Source organism: Anopheles maculipalpis, chromosome 3RL (assembly GCF_943734695.1).
Source record: "Anopheles maculipalpis chromosome 3RL, idAnoMacuDA_375_x, whole genome shotgun sequence".
Taxonomy (NCBI): Eukaryota; Metazoa; Arthropoda; class Insecta; order Diptera; family Culicidae; genus Anopheles; species Anopheles maculipalpis.
The window spans coordinates 89,729,668-89,757,336 of record NC_064872.1 but is presented as its reverse complement, the minus strand read 5'-3'; the positions used below and the strand labels follow the sequence as shown (position 1 = coordinate 89,757,336).

General features: G+C 44.9%; 1 protein-coding gene and 12 non-coding genes across 13 annotated transcripts in view; 3 read left to right on the top strand and 10 right to left on the bottom strand.

Moving 5' to 3' along the window:
* LOC126561967 (uncharacterized) overlaps positions 1-8,441 on the bottom strand; it is a 76,591-nt gene extending 68,150 nt beyond the window's left edge. Inside the window, exons 1-2 of the mRNA XM_050218364.1 lie at positions 8,394-8,441; positions 188-1,814 (exon numbers count right to left, since the gene is read on the bottom strand). Coding sequence (XP_050074321.1) covers positions 195-1,814; positions 8,394-8,441 — 1,668 coding nt within the window. The 3' untranslated portion in view covers positions 188-194. The remainder of the gene's footprint in view (positions 1-187; positions 1,815-8,393) is intronic.
* Positions 8,442-11,547: 3,106 nt separating this feature from the next.
* Positions 11,548-11,692, bottom strand: Trnay-gua (transfer RNA tyrosine (anticodon GUA)). The gene is made up of 2 exons: positions 11,656-11,692; positions 11,548-11,583 (listed from the first exon to the last, which is right to left on the bottom strand). It is a non-coding gene; the product is annotated as a tRNA-Tyr (tRNA).
* A 259-nt stretch (positions 11,693-11,951) lies between these two features.
* Positions 11,952-12,091, bottom strand: Trnay-gua (transfer RNA tyrosine (anticodon GUA)). Its single transcript has 2 exons — positions 12,055-12,091; positions 11,952-11,987 (listed from the first exon to the last, which is right to left on the bottom strand). It is a non-coding gene; the product is annotated as a tRNA-Tyr (tRNA).
* A 404-nt stretch (positions 12,092-12,495) lies between these two features.
* On the bottom strand, positions 12,496-12,645 carry Trnay-gua (transfer RNA tyrosine (anticodon GUA)). The gene is made up of 2 exons: positions 12,609-12,645; positions 12,496-12,531 (listed from the first exon to the last, which is right to left on the bottom strand). It is a non-coding gene; the product is annotated as a tRNA-Tyr (tRNA).
* Positions 12,646-12,834: 189 nt separating this feature from the next.
* Positions 12,835-13,099, bottom strand: Trnay-gua (transfer RNA tyrosine (anticodon GUA)). The gene is made up of 2 exons: positions 13,063-13,099; positions 12,835-12,870 (listed from the first exon to the last, which is right to left on the bottom strand). It is a non-coding gene; the product is annotated as a tRNA-Tyr (tRNA).
* Positions 13,100-17,017: 3,918 nt separating this feature from the next.
* Trnay-gua (transfer RNA tyrosine (anticodon GUA)) lies at positions 17,018-17,162 on the bottom strand. Its single transcript has 2 exons — positions 17,126-17,162; positions 17,018-17,053 (listed from the first exon to the last, which is right to left on the bottom strand). It is a non-coding gene; the product is annotated as a tRNA-Tyr (tRNA).
* A 258-nt stretch (positions 17,163-17,420) lies between these two features.
* Trnay-gua (transfer RNA tyrosine (anticodon GUA)) lies at positions 17,421-17,561 on the bottom strand. Its single transcript has 2 exons — positions 17,525-17,561; positions 17,421-17,456 (listed from the first exon to the last, which is right to left on the bottom strand). It is a non-coding gene; the product is annotated as a tRNA-Tyr (tRNA).
* A 383-nt stretch (positions 17,562-17,944) lies between these two features.
* Positions 17,945-18,093, bottom strand: Trnay-gua (transfer RNA tyrosine (anticodon GUA)). Its single transcript has 2 exons — positions 18,057-18,093; positions 17,945-17,980 (listed from the first exon to the last, which is right to left on the bottom strand). It is a non-coding gene; the product is annotated as a tRNA-Tyr (tRNA).
* A 389-nt stretch (positions 18,094-18,482) lies between these two features.
* Positions 18,483-18,630, bottom strand: Trnay-gua (transfer RNA tyrosine (anticodon GUA)). Its single transcript has 2 exons — positions 18,594-18,630; positions 18,483-18,518 (listed from the first exon to the last, which is right to left on the bottom strand). It is a non-coding gene; the product is annotated as a tRNA-Tyr (tRNA).
* Positions 18,631-18,865: 235 nt separating this feature from the next.
* Trnay-gua (transfer RNA tyrosine (anticodon GUA)) lies at positions 18,866-19,019 on the bottom strand. The gene is made up of 2 exons: positions 18,983-19,019; positions 18,866-18,901 (listed from the first exon to the last, which is right to left on the bottom strand). It is a non-coding gene; the product is annotated as a tRNA-Tyr (tRNA).
* A 4,101-nt stretch (positions 19,020-23,120) lies between these two features.
* Positions 23,121-23,268, top strand: Trnay-gua (transfer RNA tyrosine (anticodon GUA)). Its single transcript has 2 exons — positions 23,121-23,157; positions 23,233-23,268. It is a non-coding gene; the product is annotated as a tRNA-Tyr (tRNA).
* A 397-nt stretch (positions 23,269-23,665) lies between these two features.
* Positions 23,666-23,807, top strand: Trnay-gua (transfer RNA tyrosine (anticodon GUA)). The gene is made up of 2 exons: positions 23,666-23,702; positions 23,772-23,807. It is a non-coding gene; the product is annotated as a tRNA-Tyr (tRNA).
* A 258-nt stretch (positions 23,808-24,065) lies between these two features.
* Positions 24,066-24,210, top strand: Trnay-gua (transfer RNA tyrosine (anticodon GUA)). The gene is made up of 2 exons: positions 24,066-24,102; positions 24,175-24,210. It is a non-coding gene; the product is annotated as a tRNA-Tyr (tRNA).
* Positions 24,211-27,669: the final 3,459 nt, after the last annotated feature.

Genomic DNA, 27,669 nt, shown 5'->3' with positions numbered 1-27,669 from the left:
TCTTCCGGAGATGGTGACGATGATATGGCGAGTCGGATCTGAGATACACACTCACTTCAAACAATCTTCCACCAATGGTTTTTGTTTAAATGGAAGAGAAGGAGTGTGATGATGATCCGCTCTTGTGGTCCGGCACCAGTGGACGGAATCATGATGATCGATGCTGCTACCACTACTACTGCTTCACTGCAAACTTACTCGCAGATCTTGAGCGTAGCACAACGACGCTCCAGCTCCTCGTTGAACGAGTTGTCGAACGTTTCGTCGTCGATCCACGTCTCCACCGTGCTGGCGCTGGTACGCCGGGAAGAGCAACGGGTCGATCGCCACACCACATCCGTATCGATCTCGTAGTGTTTGCTGTTGAGATTCTCCCACACGTCCGTTTGCACCTGGAATGCTGGCCGGTACTGCTGCTGCTGCTGCTGGGGCTGGTGTGATGGTGGAGTCTGCTGGGACCCAGCACTCGCAAGCCGTGCCAGATGCGCCGGTGAATACTCGAACGGATTCCAGTGTGTTCGCATCGGTTGCTGATGGTACGACGCCGGGACGGTGTGTTGTTGTTGCGGGAGTTCTAGCGATACTTGTGCGATGGGCGCTTTACACCCATCACCACCACCACGTACAGGGCTCGGTTTGGCGGAAGAATCCCACGGACTCTTCGTAACCTTATCCCAGCTGGCACCTCCGCGGATGTTGTAGTTCTTCCACGGGTCGACAAAGTCTTCGCTTTTCGCCAAATGGAAGGGTGATGAACAGCAGGACGAAGAGCTCGGTGTACCACCTCCTACTCCTCCTCCTCCTCCTCCACCACCAGTACTCTCCGTAAGCTGATCGATCAGGTAACGCTTGGTGCGATCGTACTTAACCTTCTCAAAGAGAAGCGCAGCGGCCGTCTCAGCTACCGTCAGTCGCTCCATCACCGACGGGGTCTGTCCAGCAGGATCCTCCTCTACCATCGTGGACAGGGTTGTTTCTTGCTCGAGCCGATGTTCTCTCCTTCCCAGAGTCGTTGTACTACCCGCCGACGTTAGAATTAGCTCTTCATCCTGTCTCCAACGCGCTTGAAGATCACCCTCTCCACCACCTCTCGCTGTGTCCTCATCATCACCCTCGATGTGATTGTAGTTACTGCGCCGATGCTTGCTCGCCGACAGGAACAAAGGTTTCGCAATGTCTAGCGATCCTTCCCCATCGCCAGCACGCATCAAGCTCTTGCTGATCTTGTCCAGCTTTGCACCGATCAATCTGCTACTACTGTTATTGCTTGCAAGCGTCATAGAGTCGGCGACCACGACTTCTCGCCGTTCACCCCCCACTCCACTTCCGTCAACAATGGAGGGTGAGCTTCCGAGCGTTTCCGCCCCGGTTCGATCCATCGAAACACCCTCCGTTAGCGGGCCTTCGAAAGTTTTCGAGCGAAGTCGAAAGCATTTGCGAAGATTAACGTTCTTGTTGCTGGTAATGTTGGTGCGTTTTTTCGGCAGGTTTTTCATGCTTCGGCTTAACTTGTAGTTGTTCTGCGTTTCGGGAATGGGCGGTGGGGATGGGTTTGGAGATCCTCCCTCGCCCAGTGGATAGAATCCATTGTCCTGCGCAATTCGCGTTTCCATCCACCCTTCGACAGCAACATCATCGACGACGCTCGCATCTCTCGGTTGCACCTTACACCGGGTTGGTGTGCAGTTTTTGTGCAGGACGTACTTGGCTGTAATGCGATTGTTTAGCCCGTGACCGTTGTTGGTGGGTGATAGATCGGCCGCACTGCTTCCGTTGGTGGCGGAGACTGGGTTGAAGGAGAGTTTGCGAATAATCTGCAAGATGAGCGGAAGAAATGGATTGAAAATATTGGAAGACAAATTGTGATAGGGTCATTTGGTTGTTGTATATGAGAATGAGGTCGTAATTTAAAATTAATTCTTGATGTCATCAGACCGATGTACCAGACGACATCGCCAAAATTAAAGAACTGTTTCATGAGAAGTCATTTACTTCGCCAAGTTGCTTAATCTCAGCTTCCCACCCCGCGTGTATGTGTATTTTAAAAAGCTTGATGAGAGGAACCTGTTGTTGCTGTTGCGTTGTTGCCGTTGTTCCAGCTGTCGAATTTGCGAAATCGTATACAAAACAACAATCAAAGAAAGATACACAAAAAAGCAAGAAAAAAAAAGCAGACGCCGCAACCATATCGCGGAACAACAGTGTTCGGTTCCCAAGGATCTCGATTCCCACCGGATCCGGTCTTCGTTTCCTTCTACTCCTGCAGTCTCCCTCTCTCTCTCTCTCTCTCTCTCTCTCTCTCTCTCTCTCTCTCTCTCTCTCCCTCCCCCACCACCTTAAGCGTGTCCTACAACGGGAATGTCAGATTTGTGTTTCCTTCTTTTATCCTTCTTGTCTGCGCGACCCAAAATTCTTACTTTGTTTCCTTCATTTATGATGTGCGATGACTTCCCCATATACCGGCGGCAGCATCCCGAAGAGAGAGAGAGAGAGAGAGAAGCAAAAAAAAAGGAAGTTGAAACTAGATCCCAAGGGAAACGGACAAAAGCGAAAAAGAGAGAACGAAGTGAATCTTACCGATTGAGGTGTTTTTTAATGGTTTCTTACTGTCCACACTCTTTGCACAAAAGCCTGCCAAACCACGACCCCGAGAATCCTTGCGAAAACAGGAAACAAACAACAGCACGAAACCAAAACTTGAATCACGACGGATTTCGCCATAACGTCTTTGGCAGGACGCGCGTGTAAAAGGAAAGCACGGTGAGACGACGAGAGTTCGTCGGTCATATTATTATTACACGCGCAGATGAAAAGGGGCAAAGGGAAGAAGAACCAAGCATAATCATTCTTCAACATCTCCCGGGCGAAAGAAAGACGAGGAAAAACCACGACCGGCGACAACAATCTACAAGCAACGGAAAAAGCACCAAAAAAAAAAACGGTTCTGTTCGGAAAGGAAGCGCCGATCGACGGGTTTGGTAGTTGTTGTCGGTTTTTAAAAGACTGAATCTCGTGCACTCTGCTCGAGTGGACAAGTCATGTCGCGCCATTGTCGCCAAACGGTGAACGTGTTGCGAATTTATGCAACAGTTGTGCAATAATCAAAGGACTCTCCCCCTCTCTCTGCTTGGCGGCGTTGAGGTTCTCACAATTAAAAAAAAATGGAAATGTATTTGCTCAATTGCATTTTATGTGAAAAACAATTAAAGCAATATGGGGTTTTCTTCCTTTCCTACTTAAACTGTTTGCTTTGGAAACCGGCGTTAATGCTCACCCGGTGTGCTTAAGTTGCATACTTTCAGGAGCAATTGCTTGCTGTTTTACTCTCAAAGTACGGTTCTTCATCAAAGTTCAATAAAATTCCTCTTAAAAGCGCTTTCCAAAATTTTTACTACATTAAGTACATGAAAAATTGCATAATTTCAGGAGTAATTGAACGTTTTATTTTGAAGATTAATAATTATAATTGTTACTTTTTTGGTTTGGAGTTTCCCCAAACTGCCACTTTAAAGTCAAGTGCTAAAAGACCGATTTAAAGAATAGGAAAAAAAGAAACTCTGATCGAACATCGATAAGTAACTCGAAAAGGGCACTTGTGTGTGTTTCTGTTGTTCTGTGCAGCAATTTGATCCTCGCCCTTAAACGTAACCCAAGCGAATGAACTCTCCCCCCCCCCCTCCCTCCCTCCCTCCCCATTACTTCAGGTGCAACACATCATGGAACCATGGAAGGCATCCATTAGCATCCGAGTGCTGGTCAATCTCGGCCCCCTGCCAGATTCGCAATGTAGGAAAGAGGTTTGTTCTTGGCCCCACAAACAAATCCGGTTTTACGGACACTCGAACGAAGCAAAAGTTCTTTCACATGGGAACACAGGCTCCTTTCGTGGTTTTCTTTTTCTCGTTTCCCCTTTCTTAAAGGTGCGCGATTGTGCGCGATCGTGTTTTTATGCTGATGTGCTAATGCAACAGAGAGAAAGAGGGGCTTTTGTGCAGTCATCATGTTTATGATGCACAACAACCAGCCGATGATGATGATGGTGATGAGGTTTGCAGCCGCCAGCACACCGCTCATCACACACCATGGGAAAAAGTCTTCCAACAATCTCCACCCCATCTTTCCCATCGTGTCCCTTTCGCTCTCGTGTTGCCCGCACGCCAGCTGACTTACTGACTGACTGAACTCTGGTGTGTGGTTCTTTAAGGATCTCGGAAACGGACCAACAAAAAAAAGGAACGGAAGGCTAGATAAAGGCAGAGCGCCAACATTTATTTACCATTATGCAAGTGTAGTGCTGCTGGCTGCAGCTGATGCTGCTGGCTGCCCGAGCTAAAAACTTTTCCAAACGCGAACAATAATTGTTATTGTTCTGTAGAGCTGTTCCACTTCTGGAGGAGCCCACCGAGTCCCGGAGTGGTGCAGACCGAGCTCAAACTCAACAACTCAACTCCAATTAACTTTTGCTTCATCGCCCTCGTGTCTGGTGTGTGTGTGTGTAAGGCAAAAGCTTAGCCTTCCCTTCAATGTCCCTACTAAAAGATGGACTCCCGCAGCATCAGCAACAGCATCAGGATGGGCGTGGGAAAGATAATATTTATCCGTTTTCCATCAAACCCTAGCTAAAGAACGCGCGGACGCGGAACTTTCCCACCGGTAGCACAAAACGGAGAAGGGAGAGAACCCTCTGCACAAAAAACGGTGCAGGATAATCATCTTCGTGAGTCACGAAAGTGATTTTTAGGAAGTTTGGTGAGTAAGTCTCGTCGTCGTCGTCGTCGTCGTCGGTGGCTTCCTTTTCTTTTTGTTGGAGTCTTCAGACACAGTCAGATAAACACACGGGCACTCGGGCACATCGGTCCGTGATGTTGCTGATTGTTCACACCCCCACGGAAGTACTAAACACTTTTAAAGCGAGTCCAAATATTAGCTTTACCAACTCAAATCATAACGTCGTAGTCGTCGTCGTCGTAAGCCAAACTTTTATCAGAAGTTGCTTGTTGATCGTTGTTTCAGCCATTCGTTGTCTGAGATAGTGTCTCGCTCGCTCCCTCTCAATCCGCAACCCGGTAGAGCCCAGCAATTAACCCCTGGCTGATGAAGGTTTCAGAACAGAAAATGGGGTTGGGAATTGAAAAACGGTTTTCTTTGCTGTTGGCGGCTCACATCCTCCCTCCCGAAAAGGGTTCGATTCCTGTGAATGAATCTGCCACACACTCGAGCGGCTCGAGTAGGAAATCTAGGTTTAGACTAGAGGGCCTTCATCAAATGTGGACTCGTCTCAATTTACACACAAAAAAATGAAACATCCCATAGAGTGCGTGTGTCGGTGTGGCTGAGAAAAAAAGAGCAGGAAAAGATGGATGGATGGAAGTAGCGCTTAAACGATTTTTCAACAGATCTTCTCACGTCGATAGAAAACACGCAACTATAACATGTTTTTGCTGGTTCCAATATACCATTGGTAAATGCTTTTTTTTTTGGCGCACAGAAAATCCCACAACACACAACACTCGGTTCGTGTTGTTGCTTTAGGTTTTGCTCCACATGCGCCTCCACAAACATATTTGACGGCAGTTTTAAAGAAAGTTTTCGCCTCTGTAAGCAGCTTCCTTCTTGGAATCCTGAAATCTTGAAGGATTGTTGTCCGAATGCACACACACACACACAGCTTCCCTTCTCGATAAAAGCCACTTTTCGTGTTTGTTTCCAACTAAAAATCCGTTAAATCCGTTCCCGGAACATGCAATAAAAATTCGTTTCCGATACACACAGCTCGCCGGCGAGCCTTATTGGAGGCAAACGACACCGCAAAAAGTCAGGCGAGGATTGATTTACACAAACTTAATTACTAGGCCTAGGGGTGGTGCTTCGTTTTGCCAATTATATTTTTTCCCGTTCGCTGCCGCTTCCTTGGCGGTCAAAATAACATCCCGTCGTAGCTGCATTTGCCTCACAAAAACAAAGACAGAAACACACACACACACACACACACACACGTGGTCGGGAGGTGACTGTGGTTGCGAAGGGATAGACCATCACCTCCTGCCCCCTTTGGTTGCTATTTGCAATTTGATAGTCGACCACCATTGTACCCATAATCGATCGGATCGAGCATAAACCACTATGACGGTCTCGCGGACATTACCACAATGCGCGACCAAAGGTCTCGGTTCCTCGGAAGGTTGACGCTCCACGGCGGGAAATGTGGGATGGGGTTTTTGTTTTAAATATTTGATGCATAGACCCCGAGAACTCGTGTGTGTACGCCGTGAGGTAGCATCCATGGGGCATGGGGAGGGGAGAGGAGATGTGAAAATGCATTCAATGTGTCACTGTGGGATGAAATTTTCAAACCATCCGTTTCCAGGACGGGAAAGTTGATGTGCAAGTCAGTCGATGACGATGAACTGTTGCATATGGCCGGGATGAGTTAATGCAATCAAGCTTCAAACTTCCGGCGGTGAGGTTTGTTGCAGGTTGGAAAGCAGTGTTCGCCGGACCGGGGAAGCATGTTGACTGTACGTGGTTTAAAACTGCAACACACTCCTGGGTCTGAGTACGATTTACGCTACAACGCACCTATTATCGTTCATATTTCTCTTGGGAGAGTGTGCATGGTTGGTTCTAGAATTTCTAGTTCGTGATCCTTTGGAACTATAAGAATAAGTTTTAATTACACTCGTCCATTGGAAGTGCACAGAGTAGTTGGTAAACGCACCAGGTAAGAACGTGAATGTTCCTGGTTCGAATCTCAATTATCATTGGCTCGGGGATGATGATATGTGAGAGAGAACTCTTGTATCTTCAAACTACCGAGATGATACATTAACACAAGCAAAATATAGAATATCAATTAAAGGAATTTTGTTTCGATAACATTCCCTTCATTGGCCCCAGGAGCATGTCAAGATATTTAAAATCCTTCATATCCTCCATGTCAACTCTCCCTTATCACTCTTGATGCGCTTTTCCACCAAGCCGTCTCGACCACTCTCTGGGCTGGGGAGATGTGGTGATGGTTCGTGACATGATGGCTTTCTGTGGAATTTCTATCAAATTTTGTACAAACTTAAACGATCCTTCTCATTTCGCCCGAATGCCATATCCAAAGTGACATCCGTCCTCAATAATGTCTGCAGATAAAATTCACCGCAACAGCGCAGCCACCACACCCCACCGCCAGATTCACAAGAATGAGCTACATTCCGACACATGAAGGGAAAGTATTCTGGAGCATAAGGCAAAAGGTACGCAGCCCAGTAAAAATAGAGAAAAAAGAAAAAACAAACATAAAGCTTAAATTCAATTCCACATGCCGCAGGGCCCAAAGCGTGGGCTACCGGTTGCTAGAACCCCATATCCACACCGCCACCACGCACAGAAGCCTCTCTGACGGTGGGAAATGAAGGAAAAAAAAACATACGACAGATATGGTGTGTGAAAATGTCCCTCCTTCTCATCGTTGACATCGTGGTTGATGTCGATCATTACCAATCCCCTATCCCATCCCATCCCAGGGGTTCTAGGCAAACAGCGCCTTGTGGGATCCGCGTATCGAACCGTAGCAGGGGTCGGCAGGAATACAGATTGGCTCACGAACGACCCCTTCACACTGCACAAGCTCACCCCGGGGACGCTGAATCCCTAAATAATAAGCCCTAAGCCAGCGGAGCAGCAAGCCAAGCACGAGAACACCAAAACGTTCCGTTTTTTTTTTCTCCTCTACACGCTCGTCGCTTCATCGTTTTGTTTGGTAGGAAGCAGGTGCCCCTTGTCCCTTGTATGTGGGTTTTTTTTTCGTTCTTTCCTTTCCTTCCTTACTACCACACATCACATCCCATGTCGCTCGCGCACCGTTGATCGTTGGCGTGGGAAAGTTGGAAAAAAGTCGTGCCCAGAACCCAACACCCTCCTCTGCCATCGATGTGAGAAGAACCGAGCGACAGAGGAAGCGGACATGGAAGCGGAATGGATATGAACGAGCTAGAAAGAGACACCTCAACATGGGTGAAAGATTTTCGGGGATTCCTTCCGCAGCAGCAGCAGCAGCAGCAGCAGCTGTCTTTTAAAATTTGATGCTGGCTGGCTGCTCTCTTGGAGATGTTTGAAGATTTTCGTCCTTTCGTCGGGTCTTCGTCTTCAGCCAGTTGTCCCGCGCTGAGAAGGAATCCGGCAATAGAACAGCTGTACAATGGCGTAAAATTGAGGCCAGTGTGTTTCGCTTTCAACTGGACACTGGGGCAGGCAATCGGGACAAAATGACTACAGTTCCTAAACTAATCCCAAGGCCCTCCTCTACTGATGGATCATAAGACAAATGGATTTTTGGCGAACTTTAAGACGACGACGCGCGACTCGTTAGGCTAGGAAATTCATTCTTTGAAAGTACATACCTTCGCACAGCATTTTTTAGTCTGCTTCAGTAGATGCGACATGGTCATCTCTGGTCTCTGGTAATCCGCCGGATGTAATTTTGAACTCTCACTTCCTTGCAAATCCTCTATTGATTCGCTTTCGATCGGTTTCTTGCTTGATTTGATTTCGAGTCGTCAAAGAACGACTGTCGGCGACTATTCCACTTTCTACTAACTTTACTACTACAGTAGAGCGAGCGAGCTATCCACCACCGCACTGCTCTGTGTCACTTGCGCAAAAACGGACTTTCTTCTGGTTCTGGGTGTACGGAATGAAATTAAAATGCAACGCGACACGACACTTTCCCGCACAGCAGCATATGGCACAACATCCACAACAATTCCACGGTAATCGTGTGGCTGGACACACACACACGCACACCACTTTTTGCACGCTTCAACAAAGCTGAGACACCAGCAGCTTCGTTTTAAAAATCCAATCAAACCCTTAATGAGGCAAATTTAATTTCACTTCCATTTTGTGCTGGCGCGATCTACCAGCACCAACAATTCACGCACTTCGAGCACAACACGCTTACGCACACACGCCCACCCCACTCTAGCTGGGGGGTGTTTTATTTTTATTGTTGTCAAACTAATGATCGATTAAAAACCGATTTCCCGTACCGATACAGTTCCACAGTCACGACGACGACGCGCTCGAAACGGTCGCCAGTGGAAGAATGCAATCCGTCACCGTAACACGCAATCCTTCACCGGACGATTCGACACAAGTGCACACACCTTACACGCTCGATGATGCTTTCAAGTTTCTTCGATGCTTCACGTTTGCCATGTACGCAAAGCGCCAACATCAAGCCAACTGTGTACCGTCGAGGTGCCCGCTGTGCGTCGGCATCGCAAAACCCAACGTGAACAACGTTCGCCCGACCGATGCCGAACATGCTTTACTGTCTCATTTTCTCTTGCTTTTTTGACCGATGCGTCCGGCTCTTTCGCTCGTTCGAAGGGGCGTTCATCTGGTTCATCGTAAAACCTTCACTCGGGGTGTTCATTTGGAGGGGAATAATTGAATATTTGGATAAATGTTCTTTTTGGTTTCGGTGGGCTCTGGTATGTAAAGGACAGTACACAGGATGCGTTTTTAAGGGCGAGGAGATCTTCAAGCACGAGTTTTAAAGTTTTGTCTACTAAAAGTGGAAAAGGGGCAAAGAAAGACATGAGAAAGCAAGCTTAAAATTATCCACTAAAGAAAATGAAATGGAAATACTCAATAAGTGGAGCAACACCAAGGTCTATTGAACTTACAGGTCATTTAATAGAAGGGTTTTGGCAACTCTTGGAATGAAAAATAAGATGACTGGTGGGCATACGAATCGTATCGTAATAGATTGAAATCTTCAAGTAAGTGTTAGTATAAGCCTGCAGGGTCTTCACACGACAGGACCGGGAATCAAATGCCAAATTCAAAGCTAGTCTACCGTTCCCTGGAGTGTACCATTTCCATACAATTGTGAATGGACTTTTTCTTTATTTTGCCATCCTCACAACCCTCCCGCAGTGTCGGGGAAGTGAGATGAACGCGACGAAAACAGAAAACATTTTCCCCTTATCTAACCCGAAGTTGTCGAATGAACACCAACAAGAATTGTGAATTGGGCTCGATGCCGGTCGCTGCAATGAACCAACAGTAACAACAACGAAAAGGACGACGACGACGGGGAAACACTGATGGGCTTGTTTACTGCCCCTTCGTAACCATGGTTGCGGTGTGTTCCCACGCTTCGCCCAACAGTGACGTAAGGTATTTATACCAAAACAAACGCCCTGTCTCTCTCTCTCTCTCTCTCTGGCGTTCCTTGAGCTATACTTTGATTTGATGGACTCTCGCGGCGCGTATCTCTTATTGCCTTATCAAGCGAATGCGTATAAACGGCGCATACGAAAGTGCACTTAGTGACTGACTTCCGTTCCGTTCCATCGAGGCGGCCTGCCCCTTCTCATTCTTCTCCTCCGAACACGCACTCGGCGGTACAGCAGAAGGGTGGCTTCACTGCCACCACTTATTCATCGTACGAGTTTTTTCTTTTAATTTTTCTCACTTCCGACGGGCACAGCAGTGTGAAACACGTTGAACCCCTCTACCTCGCACCGCTCTCTTCTTTCCCTCCATGCTCCCCCTTTATCTTTTGAACCTCCCCGGGGACAGGCAGGAGCCGCACGGCCTAACAGCGGCGGGCTCAAAATCGGCTGCAATCGGAGCAGTCTTTCCACCTTTTACTTGGCCCCACTCGTCGGTTGTACTTCACAACGTCATTCGTGATACGATGATCCCTCCCCCTTCCCCTTTTCCTCCCCTCAGAACCACCCATTGCATTGCATCGTTCTTATTATTATTATCATTACGAATGCAAAGCCCTGACAAACAGGCGGAATGGAGGAAAAAAAGGAAGCGCAAAGTGAAGCAATATCGAATCGATCGAAGGTGTCCCAGCGTAAAAAAATATCCCGGGCGGAGGCCAGTCTCGGGACCCTTCGGAGTGTGCAGGTGAGCTCTGTTGTGGCCAAGGGAGTTTTGTGTTTCATCGCACGCTTTCCCACGATGCTTATCGAACTGTCTATATATGTTGCACACCTTGTGCGTGAGTGTGTGTTTGTGTGTGTTTGTATCGTTGTTTCCACCGTCTGAGTGTGTTTCCTCGTTTTCTTTACGATTCTTCGATTGCTACTGCTGCTTGCATCTCTCTATCTTCTTGGACGCTTTTCTTCTTTTAAGGTTATGTTCTCCATCCACCATAGCACAAACGTATCATGTGCGTATTTTTCCTTTTTTTTCATGTTTTGTTGGTAGCATATTTCTTCTCACACTTCTCACCCGTTGGAGCGGCTCAATTTAAGGAAAGGGAAAATGCAACCGGAGCTAGTAATGACCGTGGCCAGGTCGGAAATGAGTCCGATCAAATAGCATTATCAACGAAAATTATCACCTCGCTTAGAAGAAGTTGAACAGTTTCACACACTTTTCCGGTGAGGTAATACGATCGTTGGGAAAATTAGTTCTATTGGCATAAGTAAGCTTGTGCAAAATAGCTAAATTGCATGGCTAAATTAAAATTCATTGCTAAACTGCAACTATTCGCAATAATATGAACTAATAAAAAAGTTTAAAAATTCCTTCGAACCGGATTTGAACCAGTGACCTATGGATATCTACTCGATCGGAAAGCTTGATCAAATGCAGCTGCTTTAGAGGAGTTACATTTTACTTTCCCAAACATTTCTACAGTCCACCGCTCTACCAACTGAGCTATCGAAGGCTTCGAGGTTTGCTTTCCAACGGAGCGCAGAAAAGACCCACCCAAAACCGTCACTTTACCACCTCCAACCTCGATTTACACGTTTACAAGAGATAGTAGTTCAACACGGCTCGATCCGACCACCTCCATTGGTCTTTAATCAAAGCGTACCTCGTGGGGAGACGACTTATCGCGACTGTTTTTAGCTTGTAGTGGAGCAAGTCGAGCAAAATAAAACACATCTCGTAGCAATTTTGGCAAAATAAAGTAAACAATTCGATCCTTCGAACCGGATTTGAACCAGTGACCTATGGATTTCTACTGACTTTGAGGAGATCGGATGCATTTCTGTCCGAATGAATGGATCCTTCTCTTCCTTTTTTCTACAGTCCACCGCTCTACCAACTGAGCTATCGAAGGTGATGAAGGAAATACCTCAAGCATCACTTTTGAGATGTGAGGATCGCAAACATTCATCGAATTACGAGCTTAAGAAGGGTTCGAAGTCTAAAAGGATAAGTATGGACAAGGCTCTCTGAAGACTTTATCGTTTTTTGGGACCTTGTATCTTTCAGAGGTGAGATCTCCAAACATCTTCAATTTAATTCAGAATCTGGGCTGTGCTGAAAGGCTTTGCAGTTCTTGTTTATCGATCGAATAGGTTGTCCGGCATCTTTCTCATCACTTAACTAGCTTTTAATGATTTTTACTTACTTTCTTGCTGCCTGAATTGTGAAATCCTTTTGATCATCTTTCTCGGCGGTAAAATACAAAAGATCCTTCAGCGAAAAGCATCCAGCGAGATAAAAAATAATTGTAACATCTCCTTCGAACCGGATTTGAACCAGTGACCTATGGATTACTATTGTTTGAAAGCGATCAACAACAACTGCACTTGTTAGATGCAATTTCTAGAGCTGAACCTCTTTCACCTTTTCTACAGTCCACCGCTCTACCAACTGAGCTATCGAAGGTGCTGTAGGCGGAGGAGTTTAAACTGAACATAAATTTAAACGAAAAATGTTGTGAAATTTTCAACTGAGATTCTCCCTTCAAATCCAATTTGAAAATATGACTTTATTAACATATTTACACACAAAAAAACTCAAAAATTAATAATGAAAAATATGCCATGAAGCACGCAAAAAAAAGCATTACAATTCTCCTTCGAACCGGATTTGAACCAGTGACCTATGGATTACTGAACACAGAGAAGCTGAGAGATGGGGGGGAGAGACAAGTTGTTGTTGTTGGAGAGAAGGGGAGAAAGTGTGCATTGTTTGCAATTACAACACAAGGGAGCTTTTCCGCAGATTCAACATCACAGCATACCACACAACTTAGCTGCACCACACACACACACAACGCAACTCAATGCGCCGAGAAAACTTCTACAGTCCACCGCTCTACCAACTGAGCTATCGAAGGCTACAAACATGGGTCTGTTGTTGCAAGTACAAGAAGGCTAATTGTACTCAGCGAAGCGTAACCGTGATCGCGAAGCAATAGAAGCAAATACAGACCAATGGAGGAGGGGATTCGCGCACAGCAAAGGTGGAGTTGGAGCGCTATAAATAGAGTGAAAGTTGCCACCAGACAAAAAATTACATTTCAACTTATTTCCCTTTGGCTTTCGAGCATGGTTAATCTCCACGCGTTCGATTAATCAATCAATGCTGTCCACAGTGCAGAAACAGTAGATTGCAAACTAAGCCGGATGCTAGGGGATGCCCTGCACATATCAACAGAGGCGGATCTTTCTATAAGATCGAACGGAGTCTCGTATAATCGACCCAAGTGGCCTACATACTTCCCTCAACGATGGCGCCGAACATATCGCGAAAATGTCACCAAACCCTTCCACCACCAACCATCTACCCATCTTCTGTTCCGTTCCAAAGTCTGAGTTTCTTAAAAGGAACAAAAAAAACTTCCCCAAAAAACTGCAAACTGACCATCCGCCCAATTGGGCGCCACAGTTGAAGTTGACGCTGCGCAAAAGTAATGGAAGGCAAAGACGAGTTTGAGAAAACGGATCCCCCGATTCAACCAAACCTTCCTTGCACAACCACCAGCAGCAGCAGCAACAGCATCAACAATCAAAAACGAGGATAATTTCGTACCTTCTCGGTGCTAATTGTCTGTCTTCTCTTTGTATTTTCACACGCACGCAAGGACGAACGGAAACGAACGGTTGGGAAACCGTAAATGAGTGCGCTGGATGGAGTAGTGGTTCGCTTTCTCTTCCGGGTCTCGCCTTTCTTTATGGCGGGAGCTGCTGCTGCCCGGTTTGCCCGGTTAAATCGCTTCCAACGGGCTGGGAAGAGATTACCCCGCTTTTGGTGGTTAAAATAAAATCCCAAAAACCTTCATTATCGACAAAGTAGGTGAGAAGGAAATTATCCTCGACGACGAATACGCGGAACGAAGCTTTTGCTTTGGTGAAATGTGTCGTTTCCCACGAAACTGTTTTCCGGCGGCTTGAGTCCTTTTTTTGCATCCCTTTTTTATCGATGCCAAATGTGTCACTGCGCGGCTGTAATGGTGCCGAGGGTCACAGAAAGGTAATATAACAAAAATTGTATTTCTTCCCGGTTAAAGGAACTGAACTGTATGTGTCCACATATCAAATAATACATCACTTCTGCTACCTTGGTACGATCGTTACTTCGGACAAAAACGTAAGCAGCGAAATCCGAAGGCGTATTGTTCAGAGGAATCATGCCTACTACGGACTCCACAAACTCCTGCGATCCAGAAGACTCCAACAACACACGAAATTCATGATATACCGCACCATGCTAAGTCCGGTAGTCCTATACGGGTACGAGTCTTGGACTATGCTGACGGAGAACGCCAATGCACTCGCCATTTTCAAGCGACGGGTACTAAGAACTATCTTTGGCGGTGTGAACCACGAGCTAGTTCAGCTGTTTGGCGATGCTGACATCCTGACGGTAGTCAAAGCCGGCAAGATACGTCCGCCGGGGCACGTGATGAGGATGTCGGACTCATGCCCCACCAAGAAGGTGCTCGTCAACGACCCGTTCGACACGAGGCGTAGAGGAGCACAACGAGCTCGTTGGCTGGATCAAGTGGAGTCTAACCTGTCCGGAGATCGGATGCAGCCGTGGATGGAGGACTGCATCCCTAGACCGAGTTTCGTGGAAACGGATTGGCGGCCTGACCATCGTCGACGGGACGTGCTCTATCCTGAGCACGCCAAGAAGAACAAGAACGTAAGAACTAGGGTATAAACTAGATTAAGCATAGGTTTATATATTTATAGTTTTTTCCTCCTGTGAGTTTTTTGCGAACAAATTGTTTTCCCCTCGAATCATTTCGCCAAACGCCAGATCGGTAAATTTAACGTCCAAAATCGACAAAGTTCAAACATAACTTACCAATAACGAGGAAAGACCAGTTTGAAACCATTAAAATAATATAATACTTGTATATTGCTTACATGGATTTTCACTCGAATGAACTATTGCTACTACTGAAGAACTGTATATCGTCACACTTTCATAAAGATCATAAGTTTGCATCCGTTCTCTATGCTGGCAAAAGCAGAAACATAATCAACATAAATAAACCATAATTGCATTATCGAATCCTCGCTCGCTTTCTCCCTTCGCCACCAACCGTCTTCAGCACGACGGAGACATAAAATGGACGCAGCATAGCACCAGAATCCGTCTCCCCCTAAGGAGATTTATGTATGACCTTCTTCAGCTTCGAGAAAGCAGGCCGCCGCCAGCCACCGGCAGAAAGAACGAAACGAACTACCCTCCCTAACCTAGAACCGGCCACAGTATAGCGTGGCTCGGGGTTCAGGATAGGCCGAACGGAATCGGACCGAAACAACAAAGTGCATAATCCGGTGACTCGATTGGCGGAAGCAAACACATACAAAAAAGCAACACGCGCCCTCCGTCCGCGTGCCCTGTGTCAAGAACGTCCAGAGAAGAAAAGAGAACCCCGAGAAGAGGTAGACGAAAACGGGAGAGTAGCGCCACGTGTCCAAACCGATTCCAAAACTGGACGAATATGAGCGCGACTCTAATTGCGTCGGATTTGCAAAAAGGATATACACGAAAGCGAAGAAGAGTCTTGTCAGGAGAGTCTTGTACGAATGGCCGTGCTAGGCAAAAAAAGGGTCTCACACAGCAAAGATGACTGATGAGTGACGGGCGGCGGACGACCGAACGGTGGTCGCTTTTGTCGTTTAGACGGCATTTATAAAAAGATCACTCGCTTTCATGGGGTGTTTTTCATTTACGAGCAAAACCGAGGAAAAGGTATGGGCGAGGGTAAGGAACGTGCGTGACTCTCCGCCGTACCTTCACGTGCTCCTTCTTCCCGGCGATCTACCGGGTCGTGCGTACACAGCACCAAGTTCTTGTGGAATACAATTTCCAATTATCTCCGCAGGGGGTCGGTTTCGAAAAAGGACTCGACTAGGATTAAAGGACGTCGGGAAAGATGGTGGTCGTCAAGGTCTGGTGTTTACGCAGGATTTTACGGAGTGGGAGGAGACAAGCGAGCGAACATGCTTTAGGGTTAGCAGCTTGTCATAGGCCATGTTTTGTGGATTATTCGGAACGAATTCACATCGACGAGAGGGCGATAGATGAGCATCAAATCAAATTTCAACAATAAATTTTCCCATCAGAAACGCGTTTTAATGCTTTATATCTTCTCAACTGATAAACGCTGATCTCGTGAAAAGAGTTTAATTTAAAGTTCGAATAAGATAGTAAATGATTATTTGCACACATCGTTCAATAGGAAACGTATCGAGCGGCAAGCTTTCAAATTGATTTTCTTCAAGCTCCTGTCAGGCAAACCTTACTCTCACCTCCAAACTCCCCAACACCCAACTGTCCTGACTGTCGGTTTTGTGACACACATTTTCCTTCCAACTGTCACCCTACAGAGAGCAGCAGATCACATCGACACACGGCTGTCGATTGGAACAATGTGCACTAATCAATGCCAGTTCTTGTTTGCTTGACCGGTTCGTGCCTGTCCTTCAACCGCTACCATTTGCGATTGTTGCTGCAGAAAGGTTCTTTCATGTGTGCCTAGGAGTGGGAGGTGAAGTCATCATCTCACCGACCAATGATAGGAATGTCCCACTGATATCCTGTTTAACACCCACATGCACTTCGATTAAATAAGTTTGTTCCATTAACGTCATGTGGTGTAGATTAACTAGAACGTCGTGAGGTTTGTAGGTGTCAAGGTTGAAGATCCTAACGAGAATTGCATATTCTCATCCTCTACATTGCAATCAACTACAAAGGAAATTAGTTTTGAGTAGGAAAAAAGTAATCAATGTGCTCCTTCGAACCGGATTTGAACCAGTGACCTATGGATTTCTACTCGATCGGAAAGCTTGATTAAATGCAGCTGCTTTAGAGGAGTTACATTTTACTTTCCCAAACATTTCTACAGTCCACCGCTCTACCAACTGAGCTATCGAAGGCTTCGAGGTTTGCTTTCCAACGAAGCACAGAAAAGACCCACCAAAACCGTCACTTTTCCACCTCCAACCTCGATTTACACGTTTACAAGAGATAGTAGTTCAACACGGCTCGATCCGACCACCTCCATTGGTCTTTAATCAAAGCGTACCTCGTGGGGAGACGACTTATCGCCACTGTTTTTAGCTTGGAGTGGAGCAAGTGGAGCAAAATAAAACACATCTCGTAGCAATTTTGGCAAAATAAAGTAAACAATTCGATCCTTCGAACCGGATTTGAACCAGTGACCTATGGATTTCTACTGACTTTGAGGAGATCGGATGCATTTCTGTCCGAATGAATGGATCCTTCTCTTCCCTTTTTTCTACAGTCCACCGCTCTACCAACTGAGCTATCGAAGGTGATGAAGGAAATACCTCAAGCACGAATTTTGAGGTGTGAGGATCGCAAACATTCATCGAATTACGAGCTTAAGAAGGGTTCGAAGTCTAAGTGGAAAAGTATGGACAAGGCACTTTGATCTTGTATCTTTCAGAGGTGAGATCTTCAAACATCTTCAATTTAATTCAGAGTCTGGGTTATGCTGAAAAGCTTTGCAGTTTTTGTGGGCCAATCGAATAGTTTGTCTGGAATCTTTCTCATCACTTAACTAGTTTTTAATGATTTTTACTTACTTTCTTGCTGCCTGAATTGTGAAATCCTTTTGATCATCTTTCTCGGCGGTAGAATACAAAAGATCCTTCAGCGAAAAGCATCCAGCGAGATAAAAAATAATTGTAACATCTCCTTCGAACCGGATTTGAACCAGTGACCTATGGATTTCTATTGTTTGAAAGCGATCGTAGAAATGCACCTTTTAGATGCAATTTCTAGAGCTGAACCCTCTTTCACCTTTTCTACAGTCCACCGCTCTACCAACTGAGCTATCGAAGGTGTTGAAGGAAATGGATCAAGAAAACGAGTGAAAAGCGTGAAAGAATTGTTGAAAGACGATAAATAGAGTATTTTCAACTTACATCTTGGTCTGAACCTTAACAAAGCTGCGTAATATTTGTGAACAAGTCATAAGAATTTTAGAACTTTGGTGTAGCACCCAGCTTTTCTGAAGCATCTCGATCATTCAGCCAATCTTCTCCAGTTTTCTTCTCAAACCAGATTAAAAAAGACTGGAAAAATTTAACGTATTTGTGGCCATTTGTGGCAGCATTTCTATACTACATCCTTTTATGTAAAAGACGTTAAATATACTACTAAAAATTGTGAAATACTTCAATATCAAAATGCATTGGAAAAATCAGAATAAAAGATATTGAAAACTTCCTTCCTTCGAACCGGATTTGAACCAGTGACCTATGGATTACTAGTTGTTTGTAAAGCGACCCTCAACTGCATTTGTTCGATGCAGTGCTTAAGCTAAGTCACTTTCACTTTTTCTACAGTCCACCGCTCTACCAACTGAGCTATCGAAGGTGATGGTGAACCTGAACGATGAAAATGTTTTCAAACCACGCTGAGTGTTTGAGCCTACAAGCGATAAGAAAGTACGTTCGAAAACACAGTATAAATTTACAACAATCTGCCTAAACTGTGATTTTAAACTTTGAGAAAAAACAATCATTTATCTAAAACAGAACTGTTTGATATATAATTCTCAAATTATTAGGGAAAAATCAAAGGCATTGAACAATAAAAAAATATCCTCCCATCCTTCGAACCGGATTTGAACCAGTGACCTATGGATTTCTCTACAAGCTGGGAGAGATCGATCACAATTTTCGGAAGTTTCGTCAAACATCGATCCTCTCTCCTCTACACACACTTTCTACAGTCCACCGCTCTACCAACTGAGCTATCGAAGGTGATGGGTGAAAGATTGCTGATTACTGAGCCATCAAGTGTGTACGAGGGGCCTTCCCACACTGTATCATACAACTTTTAACACAACTTTATCTCACTGGATCGTGTGAGAATCGAACCGGAAAGAAACAAACCGATTAGAACGAAAACAAAAGGAGGATTTTAATGTGGTTTGGAGCTCACATGAAGCGAAACAGTAGCCACATAAACAACGCACATGAATAGCTTGCGTCAGCCAATTTGTTACTCAATCAGTAAAGTGCATAATTTTAAAAATTAATTCCTCTACCTGCAACCGTCCAATTGCAGTCATTTTGACATGTTCTTTGCTTTGAGGTGTACGATTTTTATGCACCCATCAACAAAAATTATCAAAAAAAAAAACAAAAAAAAAACAAGGAAAGCATGAAAAAAGCTCACAAGAATCGTATTACGTTGCCAGAATCATGGGAACCGCCGGCATAATAAATGCAATGCTCGTTCGAATGTTTTTCGCTTTTTTTTAACGCTTATATTCCACTCTTACCCAATGCAGTCGCTTGTAAGTTTCCGCCCAATTTGGTTCGAAATAAAATCAATTTTAATCATCCGCTTTTTCCGCATTTCTTTACACCCGGTAGCTCAGCAATACGGTACTCTCCACCCAGCGCAGAACAAGTGTACCAACATCAATAGTTCATCCTCGATTCCTCTCGGTGGATGCAATCTGTTCGACGGTACTGAAGACCACGTAGCGGGCAACGAACAAGTGCAGCAGAAAAAGGATTGTCGAGTCGAATTGTAAAAATCAGTATTGTGTGCAACCACACCCGTCCACAGAACGAGTAATTTAATTTCACAAAGACGAACAATGCTCTCCCTCTCCAATCCGTAGTCTGTTAATTCCTCTTTTTCCTTATTTTTCCGTCGAGAACCAGTCGGCACCAAGCATGCATGTGATGATGCTTCTAAAGAACATAAAATTAATTACAATCATTTCGAGTGGCTCACAGAATACTTCTTTAATTTTTCCGTCACTTTTCCTTCGTTCTGTTCGGCTTCCCCGCAATCTTTTACTCTTATCTGCTCCACAAGTGCTCCAAGATGCCGTCAATTGTACAATCGACTAATAAAGCGGCTATACAGCAGCTTGTCTGATTTTAAGCTCCCTTCTCCTTTTGCTAACGTTTGCTTGTGTGCCTGCCTGATATCACGTTTTATTTTCATTTCCTGTTCCCTCATCTTGCAACGTTATCACCCCCTGCGCGCCAATCGAGAACGAGAACTTCACTCGACGGACGGTGTGTAATCAACAGTCGCACAGGAAGCACAACGAAATTTAAACCACATTTCTTTTTGGGTACATCAAATTGGGCCCTTTTTTGCGCACCACTTATGACCGAGAGTCAACCGATACCGGTTTGTCTTTATTTTCGTATAAAAGTCCTGTGGGAACACTCACTCTCACGCCAGTGTCTGCTGGGCAACGGTGAGCTTCGCGATGAAGGTGATTAAATTTAAACGCGTCACCCGAAAGCTTCTTCCCCGATGATTCCCTGTTCAAGGTACACATTATGCTTTGTCTGTGTTTTTATCAAGGTCGCCAAAGGGGCTGCAGCTTCCACCATCCATTCCGGGCTCGCACAGGTGTAACGCCACCCAACCACACAAGGGGACAGAGCGCGTCGCGTTTTCTCACGCATTTTCAGCGTATTCTCGATTACGACAACAACACCTGACAATCTGTAGGTGAGCGAACCGGACTCCCGTCAATCAATTGCTGCCCCTCGGTACATGTTGGATCAGGTCGTTCTTATGTGGCCGAGGTTTTTTTTATGGATGGTTGTTGGCTTGAAAAATGATAAATAAATGAATGAAAGTATCCACAGGCAGCATCCTCTTCATAACAGAGCAGTTTCATTCACAAAACTCTAGAAGTGTTTTGTTCGAGGAAAAAAAACCCCTCACGCAGCCAGAACAAAACCAGTTCCGTGAGGCCGAATTTGCAACTTCGTAATATAATGGGCGCAGGAGAAAAACACCGGGAGTCAATCGTAAAAACGGTGCGCGCATTACGCCATTTAAAAACACCATTTCCTGCGTTCGACGTACGTGCGTGCAGCAGCAGAAGGCTTATGATTAATATTTACTTTCTGCAGACTATGGGGTCGAGAGACACGCAACACTACTGCCCGTGCATGGCAGAAGGGATGAAGAAATTAATGATGATCACACGGTGAGGACATACAGGAAGTTCCGCTTGCGCTTCAGCGCTTCAGGTGAACGGGAATGATGCGTCTCTTCATCAATAATTTGTTTTGTCGTAATTATTTCCACTGATAAGAGGATGATTGGTTCAGATTTGACGACTAACCAAACAAGGTAAGAAGAATATTAAGCTCTACTACGAGTCATTGCTAGCTTTCGTTTAAATTTTCGATTGTTACTTTCATTATCAGATCAAAAGAAGAAAACACAGTCGACTAATAATATTTTCATTTTCAACTACTTCCTTACAGATATAAATAACTGCCACAGTAACGTTTACTCCGAATGGCAGAAAAACGTGCCAAACCCATAAAACAACGCAGACATCCTGCCTTATTTATTGCCACGCAGAAGTGTATGTATCCAACCCAGGAAAATGATCCTCACGGCTTAGCACCTACTACCTTGTGTCCTGCTGCGAGCAGGAACGCTCGTTACTGCGGATTGTCGGCAATGAGTGCGCATAAAGTACCAATTGGACCAAGATGGAAATAATTAAGAATTTTCTACGCCCTAGAAAACTGTTTCGATCTTCCCCCTTTGCGTTTCTTTTTCTTCCCATGCGCCCAAAAAATCGTTTGAACTATTTTGAGTGCACTTTGTTATTTTGTAGCGTTTTTTCATTGCTTCCCCTCCCATGCAACCTACCCGGAAGCACCAAAGAAACGCAATTGATGATGGTTCCGTCTCCGGGAGCACTTTTTTAATGGAAAATAATAAAACAAACCCATAGCTCAACTGCACACGCACGCTAAAGAATTGCCAACTAACGACTTAACTCCCGGAAAAGGCGGCACGTGACCGCCACGCGATCGAGAGCAGTTGAAAGGTGCACGGTGAGCATTCGCTCGGTTACGATGTTAAGGGGCACTGTGTGTTAATTTTACAAAACCAGTCGAGGTGAGACTGGATTCGGTCGGCGAAAAAAAAAGGGGGAAAAAATAGAGAATTTTGATATCTAAAAGCTTCATTGTTCGTTACTGTTCGTGATTTGTAGGTGGTTGTTTTAATTTGATGAGTAATGTACGAAACCGCAATGACGAGTGCATCACAAGAATGTTGACTTACATGCTTCTGCCGATGATCCTTCGAAAGCTAAGTTGGTAGAGCGGTGGACTGTAGTAAAAGGCGAGAAAAACAAGTCTCCAACGTTGCTTAGATAAAGCGACGGGGCGTGCTGGGCGCCCCCACCCTTGGGAAAACCACCATCCCTCCCCTACTAGGAGTAGAGTTTTTTAAATCGCTCTTTCAGTGTATGGATCTCTTCTCGCCGAGAAGAGGGCCTAGAGCTCACTAAAAACATTTGACTCTACAGCATATGCCTAATTGAGGGAAGAGAGAACTTCGCCTTAAAATGTTATCCATTATCCATAGGTCACTGGTTCAAATCCGGTTCGAAGGTATGCGAAAGGAGAGGAGTTTTTTTCGCTTTTTGGAGCAGCAATGGTTTCTTCCACATTCAAATGAAATATGGAGCTATTTAGAGCTACAATCTTTCAGATAAGCTAGAGGGAAGTTGAGCTTGCCCACAATCACTCACACCATGCCCTACAGGGTGCAACTCTCTCCCTCTCCTAAGTCGTTTGTGCTTGGAGCAGGGTGAAGTCACACTAGCAACAAACGGGGAGGCAAGCCATTAAACAGCTGATTGGTTCGTGTTTTTGCAGTAAACAAAACAACCCCCACTCTAACCGGTGCTCGGGCTCGAAAACTGGTGCAATGACTTACTTTCGCTCCCTGCCACGTGCGTGACCCGATTACGTGTGTTTTGGTACGATGGCAAGCTGAGGTTTTTGCAGTGGAAATCCACCACCGTCAAACTTTATAAAACATGCCGAGCGACCACATTTTCAACGCCTTCGATAGCTCAGTTGGTAGAGCGGTGGACTGTAGAAAAGGTGAAAGAGGTTCAGCTCCAGAAATTGCATCTAAAAGGTGCATTTGTACGATCGCTTTCAAACAATAGAAATCCATAGGTCACTGGTTCAAATCCGGTTCGAAGGAGATGTTACAATTATTTTTTATCTCGTTGGATGCTTTTCGCTGAAGGATCTTTTGTATTCTACCGCCGAGAAAGAAGATCAAAGGGATTTCACAATTCAGGCAGCAAGAAAGGAAGTAAAAATCATTAAAAGCTAGTTAAGTGATGAGAAAGATGCCGGACAACCTATTCGATCGGTAAACAAGGACTGCAAAGCCTTTCAGCACAGCCCAGACTCTGAATTTAATTGAAGATGTTTGGAGACCTGAAAGATAAAAGGTCCCAAAAAACGATAAAGTCTTCAGAGAGCCTTGTCCATACTTTTCCTTTTAGACTTCGAACCCTTCTTAAGCTCGTAATTCGATGAATGTTTGCGATCCTCACATCTCAAAAGTGATGCTTGAGGTATTTCCTTCATCACCTTCGATAGCTCAGTTGGTAGAGCGGTGGACTGTAGAAAAAAAGGGAAGAGAAGGATCCATTCATTCGGACAGAAATGCATCCGATCTCCTCAAAGTCAGTAGAAATCCATAGGTCACTGGTTCAAATCCGGTTCGAAGGATCGAATTGTTTACTTTATTTTGCCAAAATTGCTACGAGATGTGTTTTATTTTGCTCCACTTGCTCCACTCCAAGCTAAAAACAGTGGCGATAAGTCGTCTCCCCACGAGGTACGCTTTGATTAAAGACCAATGGAGGTGGTCGGATCGAGCCGTGTTGAACTACTATCTCTTGTAAACGTGTAAATTGAGGTTGGAGGTGGAAAAGTGACGGTTTTGGTGGGTCTTTTCTGCGCTCCGTTGGAAGGCAAACCTCGAAGCCTTCGATAGCTCAGTTGGTAGAGCGGTGGACTGTAGAAATGTTTGGGAAAGTAAAATGTAACTCCTCTTAAGCAGCTGCATTTGATCAAGCTTTCCGATCGAGTAGAAATCCATAGGTCACTGGTTCAAATCCGGTTCGAAGGAGCGAATTGAATACTTTTTTTTTTTGTTATCTTTGAACGTGCTTATCAGAATGGTTTTGGGATTATAATTTCATCATGTTTTCTTCCACAAACATACGCAATTAAAGCAAAAATAATACATTCGCTCCCTATGCAAAGAAACGCACTGGACAACAACAATAATCGCCTTGCATGTGTGTGTAATGCCGGACAAATGTAATAAAATTGAAAAGCAACATTCAAAATCATCCAACAACGAGCTACACACGTTCGGTCACGTGCGTGAAAACAATTTCCACGACGATAGAAGGAAGACAATTAGGAAAGAAAGGGAAAAAAACGCACGCACGCAGATAAAGGCATACCCGAGAAGCAAGTGAATATTATGATTGTCGAAGGTTTCTAAAATTTTCAGCACAAAACCCTCGCTCAGATCGCACCAAATACAGAAAAGTTTCCAGTTCTAGTTCTGAACTGGAAGCGTTTTCTAGGGTACATTAAAATTTTACCCAAAATTGTAGCAGTGGAAAACATCGAAAAGCAAATGTTAATTAAACTCACGACTTCCGCCCTCCTCTTGTGCTCGTTTCCCAGTAGTGTGCGTGTCAGAAAAATGTCCGAATGAAAGGGGAAAAACAACGTTTGTAACCCTCCTTCCGGGAACTCCTAACTTTTGTCACCGTACTTTCCATCAAGTCCTTGCCAGGAGGAGTCCAGTGCATCGATCGAATGCGAAAGCAATCCCTCACCCGGGTATGAATTTAATTTAATCAAGGTTTTCGATTAATCGTCTGTCAACGACGGCCGAAGGTCAATGGTGTAGGGTGTCCACATTCCAAAGATATCAAATTATTCGGACACTCAGGCCCCCGGTCCCCGAAGGATAATGCAAATTGTTGGCAGTTTTCAGTGACCGTTTCCAGCTCGAGAAGGAAGGCACACACACGCGCGCTGCTTATGCTCTGCTAGGATTTATGATTGTCGATCGATTAGTGAAGACGCATGAGGAAGAGGGAGAATGGAAGGGAGTGAGATGCATAAGTGCAGCTTAAAATTATTTACGATCCAAAATATTTGCCATCGTAACTCATTTGAATGGGATGTTGATTAGTTTGATCGGGTCGTTTGAGTGTTCCGGGCTCGCTAACAATTAAGAGAAAGACATTTACCCAATCGAATCGACCAATGGTCAAATAATTATGATTTGTTTTCATGGCCACAAAATGGGTTTTGAAGATTAGGGGATTCAATGAATTGAAAATGTTCTTTTGTTCCCTTTCCATGGCTAAAAATTGGTGTAAAAATCCTTTACATTATTAAAAAGAATATAAAACTAGCTTTGAATTATCCCTTCTCATTGTGGAATTCCCGGCAATGAGAAGGCAGACTCACTGGCCAAAACAGGCGTCAAATAAGGCGCTTTTTACAACCGACCAATCTTGGCCCAGGAGTTCCTTCGTCTTCCACAGCAACTTTTCCTGTCTCGCTGGCAACAGTGCATGTGGGAGGCGGATGAACTTGGGCGTTTCCTTTACTCGATCTCCCCGCATGTGTCCCTGCGGCCTTGGTTCGATAGGCTCTCTGTAGAGCGGGCATTTCTTTCGAATGATGTCTCGACTGATGTCGAATCATTTTGCATTGAATGCTCATCCACAGCGTAATAACTCTGGCAGAGACGAAAATATGTGGCTGCGGTGACGGATTCCACGATGTGGATCACCTTCTGCGTAGAATTTGAAACCGCAAGACACTCCTCGTTGAGCGTAGTCGAGCATATCGGCAAGCGAACGGGTACTGAAATTAGAGAAGTGTTGGCTACCGGTGACCTCCCCGTACATGAGCCTCATCTTCCGATTCGCCAGAGACAACAGTCTTGTCCTATGATTCCGCATCCTTAGTTTCGGTCATCAAGGTCTTTGTTTCGTACAATATCGATGCTGTTTTGGGCAGTGCTTGGAGAACACTTCGTTTGTTGAAACGTGTGGCCAGCGTTTTTTCCAACCCTCTGTGTCTCAAGGCTCTGTTCTGCTGTTTGGTCAGGTCATTGCTGGAGTACTGCTCAGTTGTCTGGACCCTCTCTGTTAGGGTTCACATCGATCGTATTGAGCGAGTTCAGAGGTATTTCACCAGCTTTGCTACTCTTAAATTGCTGGGTGATTCGACCTCTGTTCTTCCTCCTTACGAGTCCAGATGTCAAATTCTAGGCTTCTAGGCAAGATTGCCGCTTCCTTGCATCGCTTCCCGTCATCTCAATCTACTAGATTCTCCTGCCCTCCTATCCTCAATCTACTTCTATGTACCTTCCAGCTCTCTACGCCCTGGTCCTCCATTAATTATCCCTAATCCGCGCTCTGCGGTTGGTCCCAAAGATCTTCTGCTTCGTACTATGGTCGGATTTTACCTTGTGGCTCACGGCTTTGACTTAACTTAACTACTGTAAGTTTAGGACTTAGATAAGGTTAGTTAGTCTTTGCTTTATTATTTATTAAGTTACATGTCTATTGCCGTAAGGCAGATAAATAAAAAATAAAATAAAAAATAATAAAAAATAAATTGTTTGTATTGTTTTTGTAATTTACTATTTCCCAAAATGGAAAATAAAAATGATTTCTTCCGTAATGAATTTGGCAAACTTTGCCAACCCTCTTCCATTCCAAACCAGCACAAAATACTCAACATGAAACCCAAAACCCATGGACGAGCACGACGAGCATGGACGAGGGTCAGCGCTCTAAACCATTTCGCGGCCGTGAAATTTATAAAGTGGCATATTGCACACATCTCTCGTGGGTTCGCATGTGATAAGCGTGCAATATTTTAAAATTGTTCCTGTCCGCAGAATATGTTTTTGTTCGCCCAAAAATTACATTTCATAATGGACATGGTGCTTGACTTTTATGTTTTGTCCCTGGCGCCTACACTTCAAATCAGAACATTGTTTACCGTATCGAATCTACAACATGTGCTCGAGCAGAAGCGAATGTCAACATGTACGACTGTCTCAACAACGCCACCCAAATAAAAGGAAATGTACAACACTTACAACAACCTCATCAACGCATAAAAGCATAAAAAGACCATGACTAATCCGAATGGCAGACGAATAGTGCCTTTTAAGTTCTTTTTTTTTACAGTTGGGAACTGCAATCCGAGGGATTTCCCATGCGTCATCGTAAGGGGGGGTTCGAATTCGATGATTTTAAACACCGAGGAAGGTTCAGTTGCGAACAATTATAATTGCTGCTCGTTTCATGGTGAGGAAATAAAAACTGTTGTACCCTTGTGCGAAAAAGAGCTCGTCGCAATAGCAAAGACGGGGAAGTTCGAACGACTCGGACATGACTAACCATGGTCAGTTTTTGGTCAGCTGCGTTAAAACCACTCGAATGATTCGCAACAATAACAGAAAAGCTCATCCACCCACTTGACGTAGGACTGAATGGAGGGCTCAACATTAACCAGACCGGCCGCCCATTAATTC